Consider the following 13,027-nt stretch of genomic DNA (forward strand, 5'->3'; position numbering starts at 1 on the left):
AACCTATCGATATCTGTCACCGAATCATTAGGTTTGGGGAACTAAGTCATAAGAGTCTGCCGGCGGTTGGCTACTAACTAAAATTTTAAATTTTCAGATCTACTAGCACGCATTTACTTCTGAGAGTGAGGTGTTACAACACTCACATGCAAAAAATGAATAAATATTTAAATAAATTCTTAATAATCAAACAAACTTGATTTTCTAAGGATTCTGAGGTAAACTCTAGAAAATTTTGAAAGTCGTTGGAAGCAATGCGTGACATAATGAAATTCTTTTACAGTGTATCATCAACTCAATACCGTTATCACTATTTTAAATAAACCATACCAGAAAACGTAATAGACAGATTATCAGGTTTTTCACCATTCTTTTTTATAAAAGGGATTGCGATCAAAGTCTTAAAAGTATCAAATTTATCGGGAAGTGTACGATAGATTCTGAAAAATTCTCTGGTAACTGAAATCGAATTTTTTTCTTAGAAAGAATGATTGTGAACGATAACCATTTTTATGTTAAATTCTTTTGTTAACAGTGTGTTTTTATTAAATCTGGGAGCAATAAAAACTGTAGCTTTAAAAATTAGAATTTTCGACAAAACCATTACAATAACAAACTGAAAGATCATTATCAAATGATTTAAAAACCGAAAATTTTTGTACTTATTACCAGAATTCGTATTTATCAGAAATGTTCCTTTCAATTCCGTGGAACGAAATCGAAAGAGGCTATGCGGAAAAAGCCGCTTGACTTTCTCACATCTAGTGCTCTGTCCTTAGATAACAATTCGAGGCTAAACTCGGCGTAAGGAAAGCGTCTAAATTATCCGCCATACAGTCCTGATCTCACACCTCCATCTGTTTCCGACTTTGCGGAAGAATCAGGGTGACAGGTTCTTTGAAAGCAGTCACACTAGCCCTTTAACGCTTCGTTCCAATTCAAATTTTTTTTTTCCGTGGAGGGTTTTCTAAAGCTTATGAAGTTATTTAAATGTCTCATCGCATTTGGTAGTTATGCAGAAAAATAAAGATACATCTCGTTTTTAAAATTTCATTACATTTATTGTCTTTAACACAGTTTCGGTCCACAAACATTAGTGAAACTTATTTTCGAACTATGCCTTCGTATTAATTAAAAAATGTCCGTCATTATTAATGTTCTTCTACAAAAATACTGGGCAAATTATATTTAAACATTATTTTTGTAGTAAAAAATACAGCAATTTCACGACAGCAGTAAACATTTAAATTCAAACAGTATTTTATAGTAGTTTTTAAGTAGTTAACTGTGAATAAGAAGAAAATAAATGCTCTGATACTTACGTAAAAGTTATAAATATTTGGTATTTATGAATTATTTATTTTAAGGAATGTATTGATTGGTATTATTTCTCTTAAATACCAGAATCCATAGAGAATGACTCAAGCGATATTTTTTTAATCAGACATTCAAGATACATATCTAATGGATAATTGCATTAAGTTAATGTTCGTAGTTTTTAAAAATAAGATAGTAATGTTATATAACGAAAATGGTTTAGCAAATACTATTCCTTGTGAGTCCAGTGACAAATCTGATTTGCCCTGTAGAAGTCCTCTGGGAAATATTAATATTGAACGTAATAGTTACACAACTTTTCCGTTTCTTTGACTATTTCATAAATTTATAACTGTATGAAAGAAAATTGTCAGACACTGTTTAAAAATTTAGATTATTCTTTTTTTAAAAATAAAGAATAAATATGAAATTAACGATTAATTTACAGTTCGTAAAAATCTGCATACCCTGTATAATTTTTGATCTAATAATCGGCTCATTTTTACATATTTAGACTCAATCTTGTTAGTTCAAGGGCCTGATCTCAAATATGCTACTTAATAAGTGTAGATGGTACTTTAATTTACGAAATCAGACACAAAAACATGCTTCCTTTAAATAAACATAATAATAACATAAAAGGAGTTCAAACTTTAGACTGCTGAACTTACCAAATTATTGGGTCCATATTTCAAAGATTGCATTTGAACCCCACATTTTAAGGTTCAAGAATCCGTACCTGACAAAAAAAGGTATGCTTATTCGAGAAAAATAAGTTTTTATATCTGATTTCGTAACTTACAATATCGTCTGCATTAATTATTTAGCATGAATGAGATCAGGCCATCTAGCCATTTGATCCACGATACGTGATCACGTTCTTGAATGGCTAAGATAGGTCTGATCTTTACATTTTAATCAAATATCGTGTGTCGCCATTGCAAACTCTTCGTTAATTGAACAGCTGTGACGTGTGTAAAAAGAATAGAAAATCGAATAGAGCAATAAATTTTATTACAAATTGCAAAATGCTTCAAACAATTTATTTTTATTTATTTTTTTATTTGCAAATTTTCACAATTGTCTATGAATAAAAAATATTTAGTTCATCAAAAGTGACAACCCGACTAAGAAGTATAGTAAAATTTTAAAAATCTTGGAATACAACTTAGTCCTTTTTGATCAATCGACTAAATCCTACCACATTCAATCCAAAAACTTGTATAAAAATGTATGGTTAATAGTTTGGATTAGTCCAGTACTTAAATTTACTGGGAGAGGACAGTGGTTCATAAACAGACAAAAATCTTGAAATAGGGCCTTGTCCACTTCGGTCAAGCAAGCAACAAAATTCTTAAACATTAAAATCTATGGTGTATACCAGGGGTGGCCAACCTGTGGCTCTTTGAAGGATTATTTGTTGCTCTCGATAAATGTACCCCAGTTCCCTTTTCCTTTTTTGTGCTATTATATTTTAACAAAATTATTATCGTCCCTTGACGAATCGACAGATATCACAGATCTTCTGCAAATGAAAGTTTTTATACGTTTTGTTTCACCGGACTTCGTTGTTAAGGAAGAATTATTAGATTTAGTAGCACTTCAAGAGTCAACCCGTGCTGTCGATATTAAAAATGCACTAGATTCCATAATGAAAACTTTTTATGTGCTTCTTAATAAACTTGTAAGCATTGCAACTGATGGAGCTCCAGCAATGCTGGGTAAAAAAAAATCGGTGTTATTGGGATTTTAAGAGATGATTCTCAAATTCCACAATTCATACCGATTCACTGCATAATTCACCGAAAACATCTCATTACAAAATATTTAAAATATCCTTATGTTATGAAAACAGTGTTACACATTGTAAATTACATTCGCACCAATGAAAAAAATCATCGACAATCCAAAAATTTCCTTAACGAACTAAAGGACGAAGAACTTCCAAATGACATCAATTCCTTTTGCAGTCTTTTTATTTACCGATCAGTATTAACTAACCAGTATCTCAAAGAATTACTGAGAAGTGCTGTCATCAATTATTCACCAAATTTTATAGAATTATCAAGAGCAGTAAAATAAATGTGTTTAATTTTTAACATTTAAATTCAATACGAATATATTGTACTTTTATATGTTTTCAATAAATATAATTTCTGTGAAAAAACTTTTTTTCATACCTTTTTGCGTAAATACGTATTTAATTGCGGCTCGAGAAAATTTTCAAATTTTGAAAAATGGCTCTACTATCAAGGAGCTTGGCCACCTCTGGTGTATACTTTGGCTCGATAATTAAATTTACTGAAAGAAGACAACGGTTCTGAAACAGACTAAAATGCGTGAACGAACATCTAATGAATTCTCTTTCTATTTTTTGTTCTTGCATTTTTATTTTATTGTATAAATATGTTTGCTTATAAAATATTTTGTAATCCGTTAAAGTGCCAAAGAATTGTTTCGTTTCTCTAATTACTTAGGTAATCTGGAAAATATCCTTTCGTCACACTGCATCTAAGAATGTAGAGAAATTTTTTAAAAACAATAATCGATGAGTTGAGTGATTATAAAGAGTTCTATATAAAAACTGTGTAGAAATCATTTATTCTACAGATTACCTAGCTAATGTGCAGATTAACAGAGTTAATCCATTAAAGAGCCTAAAAATTGTTCCATTTCTCATATTATCTAGGTAATACTTCATATAATAGGTGCCTATATAGTTTACACAGTTTACAATCACTCGTTAAAGTCATAATAAAGTTTTGCTGGAACAACAGCGACGTTTCAAACCTTAAATTAACTCGATATTACTTCATTATTTTTCGCTATCTAAAATATCAAGCTACTACTGCAGTCAAACAATCAGCTCATTAATCGACAGAAACAATCATCAATCTTTTCAAAAATAAAATACAATAAATCAGGCTGTTTAAAATATTATTATAAATTAAGAATTCAATATCTAGATATTCATAGAATCGTGTTAATAACTACAATTGAATAATCAATAAATTGATTGACAGATTGAAACATATTTGTGAGCTTCGACGATACGGAAATCGAACTTACAAAGGAAACTAGGGAAGTGTGACTCGCCAATTTTGAAATAAACTAGTGGGATGCTTGCCTTATGAGGAATAATTTTAGGGGACAACATTCGTTTCGGCCCATAGAAGATCCTGTGAGAGATAAAAAATAATTCAATATATAGAAAAATCGGTATTTTATTACTTCAATGCAGACTATTAGTTATTGTAATTGTCTCATACTCCAATTAATTTGTAATTAATTGGATAATTAATTTGCAAATTAATAAGTAATTTATCAAATTAAGTAATTAATTATTAATTAATTAATTGATTTGCAATTACATACTCCAATTAATTTGGAAAATTTTTTGAAAAAAAAATTTTAAAAAATTATATGTCAATTTTTTTTTTTTTTAAATTAACCTAACAGGTTTTTCAGAAAAACTACAGATATATAAAATTTTCGAAATCAATTTTGGCAATAAATATGCATTATATGGTACGTGAAAGTATCACAAAATTAATTAGAGTATGAGATAATTACAATAACTAATAGTCTGCATTGAAGTAATAAAATACCGATTTTTCTACATAATGAATTATTTTTTATCTGTCACAGGACCTTCTATGGGCCGAAACGAATGTTGAACCCTAAAATTATTCCTCATAAGTACTTACATCCCACTAGTTTATTTCAAAATTGGAGAGTCACACTTCCCTAGTCTCCCTTGTTAGATAAGCGCACATTACCGAGGTGAATTGTGGGAAGCTCTTAATTCTGTACTTTAAACATAGTTAATTTGCAGAATACCTAAATAACGAGCATATTTGCGAAGAATTATTAATATAAGGTTTAAAGAAATAAAGAAAACATCAAATAACACTTTATGCTATGGATTAGAGGTGCAAGTGAAATGTGATTGTAAAACTATATTTTTTGGAGCATTATTTTGTGTAGATAATAAGTAGTTTTTGTAGGTGTGGATCTGCAAGTATCAGATTGTGTAGATAATAAAAAAATACACGAATATTTATTTTAAAAAAAATTTTTTTTTTGTTTTTAAAAATTAAAAAAAAAATTTAAATGAAAAGTTTAGAAATATTTACGGTTATAGATGACAATAAGTTTTATCAAATAAATTTTACATAAATGCATTCGTATTTGTCAATTCACGCAAACGTACAGTATCGCAGAAATTCATTTCCTGTGAAAAATGTTCTGAATTGCGATTTTCCTTACCTTTGAATGATGTCATATAATATTGAAAATTTCACAACTCAGCTGTTATTTCTTAGAAATCATCTGTGGAATAATAGTAAGAAACAAATATCATTTTTTATATACATATACACACTATACCCACATTAAACATTATTTAGAAAGCTAAAAATCCGAAACGATGCCAGAAGATTTCTTTTCTAGCAATACAATTACGATTTCAGTCTGATAAATGAAGTGACCTTCTTGCTTAATGTTCTCTTTTCTTTTAAATAAATAGTTACATAATATAAAAGTCACATCAAAAACATAATTGAGTTCTATTTTTATGTCCTATAAATTCTGCATCGCTTTATGAAAGTTAATCGAAATTTAATAAGAAACTGATGCCATCGTCACGTGACTTTTACAGTTTTCTTTTAAGGTGGAAATACTTTAGTACAAATTTTATTTTATAACCAGAGTTGTACAGTTGATCCAATTTTAAATTTACGACTATCAATGATCAACTTTGCAGCCTTGTAATTCTGAGCCCAATACAGAAGACAAGGGAACTCTTGGATCAAGCAAACTAGTCTTAATGTAGGATTTTTGAGGGAACTAACTAGAATTTGAAAACATCGCAAAAAACTGATCTCAATTTGAAAATTTGGTCACATAAAAACCATGAAAACTGCCCACCGTTAAGCCGACGGAAAGAGGTTTGTCATCCATGATCTGCTTACCACACCACTGAGGATATTTCACGTCAGCACTGTGGTTGGTGATAGCCGGTAGCAGAAATAGAATCGACCAGCCATCGCTGGCGTTTGAACCTCGGTTACTAGATTGAGAGGTGAGCGCTCTTGTCTCTGATCCATCACGTCTTTGTAGAATGGGTAATCTTTAGATGTATTACGGACACCTTGTCTGGTAAATCCATATTTTTTTTGAGATATGTAAAAGTGCTCCAAGTTTCGTATTCCTTACAAACAGGTGACAAGGGTAAAATATTGTCTAAAACATCGATTATTCCATTTAAAAGAAAAATTTTCAAATTGAAAATTAGAAAAAGACTTTAAAATTCCTTTATTGAATCTTCATTTTGTTTGTCCTTGTTTGTCCCCTTTTTTTGTTTGTCCTTTTCTTCTTTTTGTTCAAACTACTTTTCACCAATAATTTGTTTTTATTAGTCTCAAATATGCTAGCTTGACTTTTTGAATTTAATTGTATTCTGACATCTAGAAAATTTAAGATTTTAAATTTATTTTAAATAATAATATTTAATGAAGTTATTTATATTGCAGACATACTTCCTTGTGAGACTGAAAGATTTCTTTGACAGAGTTTTATCGATTTGAAACGCTGCACTTAGCAAGCTTAGATGGCTAAAGATTTCTACGCTTTCTGCAGGTTGGTACTTAATTCATATTAAAATCAAACAAGCGTTAAAAAATTTTTTTATTGTACTGAATCATTGATTTCACTATGTATGATATCCTCTAATCACCACTCTTAAAATTGTTTTTTTTAAGGATTTTTGCTTATGAAATTAAAAAGTTTCCGTGCTTTAAACAGGAAGGAAAGCTTTAGTTTTAATCTAATATTAAATAAAAGAATTGTCTGGATTTGAAACCGAACAAATATTTTTAAGATTTAAAAATGAATGACTTTTATGACTTATGAAAATTTAAAATTGATAAATGTTTTATGATATATTATTATATATATATTTGCTATGAAGTGTTGAAATAATTTTTCAGATAATTAAAAAAGTGTCTCACAAGTTTTTCATTATAAAAATTAGTGTTTTTTTTTCTTTTTAAATTGACAATTTTGTGCTATAGATATAACTGGAACAGAGCACGATGGAGACATTTAAGAAACGTTGACTTGAAAGTTGATAATAATTGTCACGAACTCACTAAATTGAAAGTTAAAATAGTATATTAAGTTAGCAGGTAAATAGCCTTCTAACGTTAACAGATAAATAGCATAAATTTACAGATAAAGAGCATAAAAAAGTAACAGACAAATAGCCTAATTTGTCGAAGTTGTGATTTTGACCAGAAGAAATTTCCTTTTTCTGTATGTATCTTACTGACAAAAATACTCTATCGTTATCAATGATAACGTTTAATAAAACGTTAATAAAACGTTTTTAAAATGAAATTGAATGTATTTTAGCTCTATTTTATTTGACATAAAAGCTTTTAAACGTTTCTATATGCATGCATTTTATCTTTTTACTGAAATGCATGATATTGATTTAAAGCTTTTGTCAAAAACACAAATTGTTATTAAATCAGCATTATAGATTTTTATGTTTTATGTTCTAGTCATTCGAAATGACGAATATTTGGTGTTAGTATGTTTTATATCTAAAAGCTGTTGTTTTTTTCTGCATTTTGAAAAAAATATTTCTTAGCATAAAAATACTCAATCGCTAACAATGCAAACATATTTCTATGTTTGCATTGCCGTGAAAAAAATAAGCGACAATTTGTGTATCGAAATATAATTATATATTTATGAAAGCTATAAAAATAACCTATTTCAAATAAAATTAAATTATCAAATTTTGCGTTACACGCTAAAGAAAACTACAAAAGTGTTTTTCAGATTACTTTTATCAGTAATATGTATTCCAGCTAAATGTTCACTATCTGAACGAAATTATTTTTAAATAATCAATAATCTTTTCCCCATCCTTGATAGATAGCTTATTATCTTTGTGAATATGTTTTATATCTAAAAGCTGTTGTTTTTTTCTGCATTTTGAAAGAAATATTTCTTAGCATAAAAATACTCAATCGCTAACAATGCAAACATATTTCTACTGTCATAGCACGAAGAACGAAAATCACTAAAATTTGCAAGACAACATTTAAATTGAAAAGAGACGAGACTTTGTAAAACTACGTTGCGTATATCTTTCATGAGTTTGTTTTTGAAATTCAGATGATCTGCAAGGTATGAGTCAAAAGTTTGTTCAGACGGTACTTTTAATACAATAAACACAAGAATGAGTGTGCATACGTAAACACGCAGGTAGCTTTAGAATATTCTGTAGTTTTGTATATTTATTAAGTTATAAAAGAGGAAATAATCTTATATTTATTTCAAAAGACAGATATTCGAGAAAACTCAGTCTAAGATAGCGATTTAGCTCTAATTCTTATAATAAGATTGGGATAAAAGAAAGGCCTTTTATAGGACCTTTTTTTCCTTGTTATTATAAAAAATTACCTAAATATTAAAGTGAAATCGATATTTAAAAAGAAATTCATTTAACTTAAAAACTAAAATTAATTTAACCATTTTTAGTGGGATTTTTAACTTTTGTCTACTATAAAGAATTCGCTATAAACTTGAAATTATGTGCTAAAAAATAATCAAGTTTTTAAATTCTGAGTTAATAACTACGAATAAACTCAAGGAGAAANCTAAAATTAATTTAACCATTTTTGGTGGGATTTTTAACTTTTGCCTACTATAAAGAATTCGCTATAAACTTGAAATTATGTGCTAAAAAATAATCAAGTTTTTAAATTCTGAGTTAATAACTACGAATAAACTCAAGGAGAAACGACCAAATGAACGAACGTATAATGCAAAAGAGAAAATAGTTCCCCAGTGTTAATATCTCTCCCAGTCTTCACACTAACCTTTAGTGTAACTCACATTTATGCAAACAAAGCTCTTCATTGATATTTTATATTTTTTGTTGTTCTTTGTGTAATTATCAGCAGGCCGATTCACAAATCATTGGAAGAAAAATATGTTCTCATCCACATTTAAAAATTATGAAATGGCTGGTGAATATACTTCTCACGGCAAAATTTAAAAAAATATTCTAACTTTAAACAAAACAGAAATATATTGAAACATTATTTTATGCCTGAAAGAATTTGAGAGTACAAAATAGTCTAGCATTTTGTCCGAACTAATACTAACTTTCTTATTAATCAGTGTTTTTTACTACTTATTTAATTAGCTTGTTCTCATTTCTGTCGGAATGAAATCGCGCAATTGAAATTCAAGCTTGCTAGAGTGTTTATATTTCTACTAGTGTTTTGTACGTGATGAAAAGGCACGCTTTAATCGTTTCCTGATAGAATTTATATCTCCATTTTATGTCCAAAAAGAATATGTATCATCAGTCAAAATTTCCGTTAAATGTCAGTCCGTCTGGTATTGGATACCGACAATCGAAGTCACGTGTGGGTTATCAAATCCCGCGTGACGTCGTTTGCTGGTATCTAATTAAATTTGATTCGAAAATTGATTCAGAATGATAATAAACCCAAGCCTTACAGCTGTAACATTTACTCGCCATGCTTAACCACGTGATTAGACGCGGCCTTGTGATTCGTTACAACTACCGAATGGACAACTATTCAGATTTTTATTTTGTGATGTAGATAAGTAACTGTTATCCTTTAATAAAGCCAAAGCGTAATGCGTCCTCATAAAAAGGCCTTATCTTTGATCTGAATATAAACAAAATCCAGTTCTGTAGTGTGCTAAGAGTTTTTCTCTTTCTTAAACATGCGCCCTAGAATCGTAGAACCTCTTTTTGCTTCGGGGATCATCTTGCTTCAAAAATCACCTTACTTATGAAGCAAATATAAACATACTGTGGCGTTGCGGTCTGAAATGCAAAGTCCGAACTACGAATCTCTGACGTTGGACTACGTCGCTTGCAGCCGATAATTGACGTAAACCTCATACCTGAATGGAGATATGCGTGAAGGGCGAAATCAGCAAAATGCGCACAGTATGTTTTGGATATAACTTGGCCGCATCCTCACAGATTGCTCTCTCTCTCTCTCCCCGTCGGTTCTAGCTAGCAATCCGGCATGTTCTCGCCGGTTACCTTTTCGCAGTTTATTTCTATGCTGCTTCCATGTTAAAGTGGTTAAGTTTTATATATGTTAAAATGTTTTAGTTAAATTTACAAGTTTCCTAAATGTTAATAAAGATAGTTATTTATTTAAACTTAGTGTTATTTATGAAGAAATCCGTTCTCGGGGACATTTTCATGTGGAAGGCTTTTTCTACAGTTAGATTTCTTTTTAGAGTATAAGTGGGGACTCTAACAAAGATACCAAACAACCCACAATACATTCGTAAATAGTTAATGAGAATTCACTTTTAGATTTTGTATTACCACTAAAGCAGGAATGGTAAAAGAGAGTGACATGCCGGGATTCGAATCTTGGTCTCTGGGCTATACCATACCAGTGAAGATTTATCTACTTGACTGCATGAGATAAACTAACAAAGTTTATTTTGCTAAAAAAGTTATTTTCGTTCACATAGCATTTACCACTGTTTACAAAAAGATAGGTTTCTGAAAAATACAAGTTCTATTTAAAGCTAAATGTGCAATTTTTCATTTATTTGAGCATGACGTTAACTAATAAAAACTGTTTCTGACTGCTAACATTTTCGTTTGACTAGTTCCTAATCTAATATCAATTATTATTATTTTTTTTTCCGAATTGTTCCATGAGACTAAAAACGTCTGGCAACTGTTTTCTCTTTGAGTTTATAGGATTTTCTTTTTATTGAGAAAGGTTTAATGTGAGGAAAATAATTGAAGTGAATTTCTGTTTTAATGCCTAGTTGATTCTAGTAAGTTAGAAATACAGACAATACCGAGACAGACAAGTTGCCTAAGGAAAATGGAAAATAAAATTGTGAAGCAAAACTAGAAAAAAACGCGCTAAATGAGAGTGAAATATAAGAATAATTAAAGTTGAATAAACCAAACAAGAAAAACTACTTTTTGCATAGGCAAACTAGAAGCAAATCAGAGCGAAATTCTTTCCCAAGCGCAATTGGAGAAGTTGTGAAGAACATATTTAGCTTCAGTTTTTTTTTTTTTTTTTTTTTTTTCATTTTTAAATATTTTTTCTGTTTCACGCTCGTCTACCGTGGTTAATTTAGTTATGTTTCTCACCTTTATTTTCTATCTTTCGTTGGCAAGTTTGCGTTTTATGTTTCGAATACTTTTTTCTTCCTCATTTACATCAGGCAAGTTTTAAGAATGGCACTTTGACTTTTATTACCATATTATAATTTTTGAAGCCAATGAAGTTTTTTATCAAGAATTAATATTTATTACATCTACAGTAAATCGATTGATTTTTAAGCATAATTTTCTTTTATAAATGTTTTTAGATATTGTATAAGTACGTGTCATATAACTTTAAAGAATGAACAGTATTTGTCTAAAAGAGAATCGTTCGATTTAAATAAGGTATCTGTAAAGAACTTATTTAAATCTTTTTACTTTTCCTCCTCTAAATTCCTTTAATTCTTTTAAAAGAATGAGCTCCGAAACTAAGTTTCACCCTTAAGCAACTGGTGTTTTTGCCACAGAAAACTAATACCGAACACAAAAGGATTCAATTATATTAGCTTTAAAGCGAAGAACAAAGAAATGGTTGGATGAACCGCCAATACCCTCTTACAAATTAATGAATTCTGCTAATTCGATCTTCAGTCCTCGACACCTTTAATTATCAAAGGGACATCTTTGAAGGCGGAACTTGTTAAAAGGACGAACACATGGCTTTGACTTCATTGAATCGAACTTATAGAGAATCATGTTATTCGGATTACTTTATTATTGGTATTAAATGTGTGCAAACTCAAGCTAAATCTGATAGTTAAAGAATTATAAATAGTCAATTATATTATTTTCTTTTATTTGCTATATAATTATATATTATGTTTTGAAAAATTGAAACACACGAGTGGCGATGTTTGTAAGCCAAACACCACAGTGAAATATTTTAAAAATACTGACTTAGTTTTTTTTAATAACTATTTAAAGAATATGATTACTTGGAACATTGCCTTAGCAAAAAATGTATGCTAAAATTCGTCTAAATTCGAGCATACTGTTTTGAATTGATGCGTGTATGAATGCGTTTGCAAAATTTGAATAATCGCTTTTCAAAGCGGCGTTTCTTATATTCAAAACCCTAGAATCTTTTTAAATTGTTATCCGATTTTTTGGGAATTTTTGGCAGCATTTGGGATGCTTCCAATTACGTTTACACACTGTTGGAAATTTTTAGCAGCATCTAACCTATTGCGTTTGGGATATTTTCAATTACATACACTGTTAGAAATTGTGAAGCTTGTTAAACTATTATATTGCTGAAAATTGGGGCAATCTTAATGCGGTATCCACTTCAAACTCAATTATCACTCAAATTAATATTTTTAAACTATCTTTATTATGTTGCTTGATTCAAAACTTCTTTCGCTTCAAAAATATAGAAATTTGATACACAAAAATACATAAATGGATTCACATACAATACCCCTCTCGGCTACTGTGGTTTTTCTATTTTTGGCATCTCACCTTTATTTTCCCATTTTTCGTTTAGTTATTTATTTCGTTTATTTTTCGTATATTTCAAATCACTTTTGTTTCATCGCATTCTCGTGGGGGGGAGGCTAT

The 13,027-nt window shown here is 29.6% G+C and overlaps 1 protein-coding gene across 5 annotated transcripts in view; it reads left to right on the forward strand.

The window, feature by feature from the left end:
- LOC107448732 (calcium/calmodulin-dependent protein kinase kinase 2) overlaps positions 1–13,027 on the forward strand; it is a 149,183-nt gene that overhangs the window by 80,034 nt on the left and 56,122 nt on the right. For 4 of the 5 annotated variants that reach the window (XM_071181596.1, XM_043044982.2, XM_043044998.2 and 1 more), the window contains one exon: positions 6,852–6,957. In XM_071181596.1, the coding sequence (XP_071037697.1) occupies positions 6,929–6,957 (29 nt within the window). In that variant the 5' untranslated portion in view covers positions 6,852–6,928. Of the gene's footprint in view, positions 1–6,126; positions 6,401–6,851; positions 6,958–13,027 lie in introns of those variants that run through there. The other variant, XM_043044995.2, reaches the window with a different exon arrangement.

This window comes from Parasteatoda tepidariorum, chromosome 1 (assembly GCF_043381705.1).
Source record: "Parasteatoda tepidariorum isolate YZ-2023 chromosome 1, CAS_Ptep_4.0, whole genome shotgun sequence".
NCBI classification, from domain to species: Eukaryota; Metazoa; Arthropoda; class Arachnida; order Araneae; family Theridiidae; genus Parasteatoda; species Parasteatoda tepidariorum.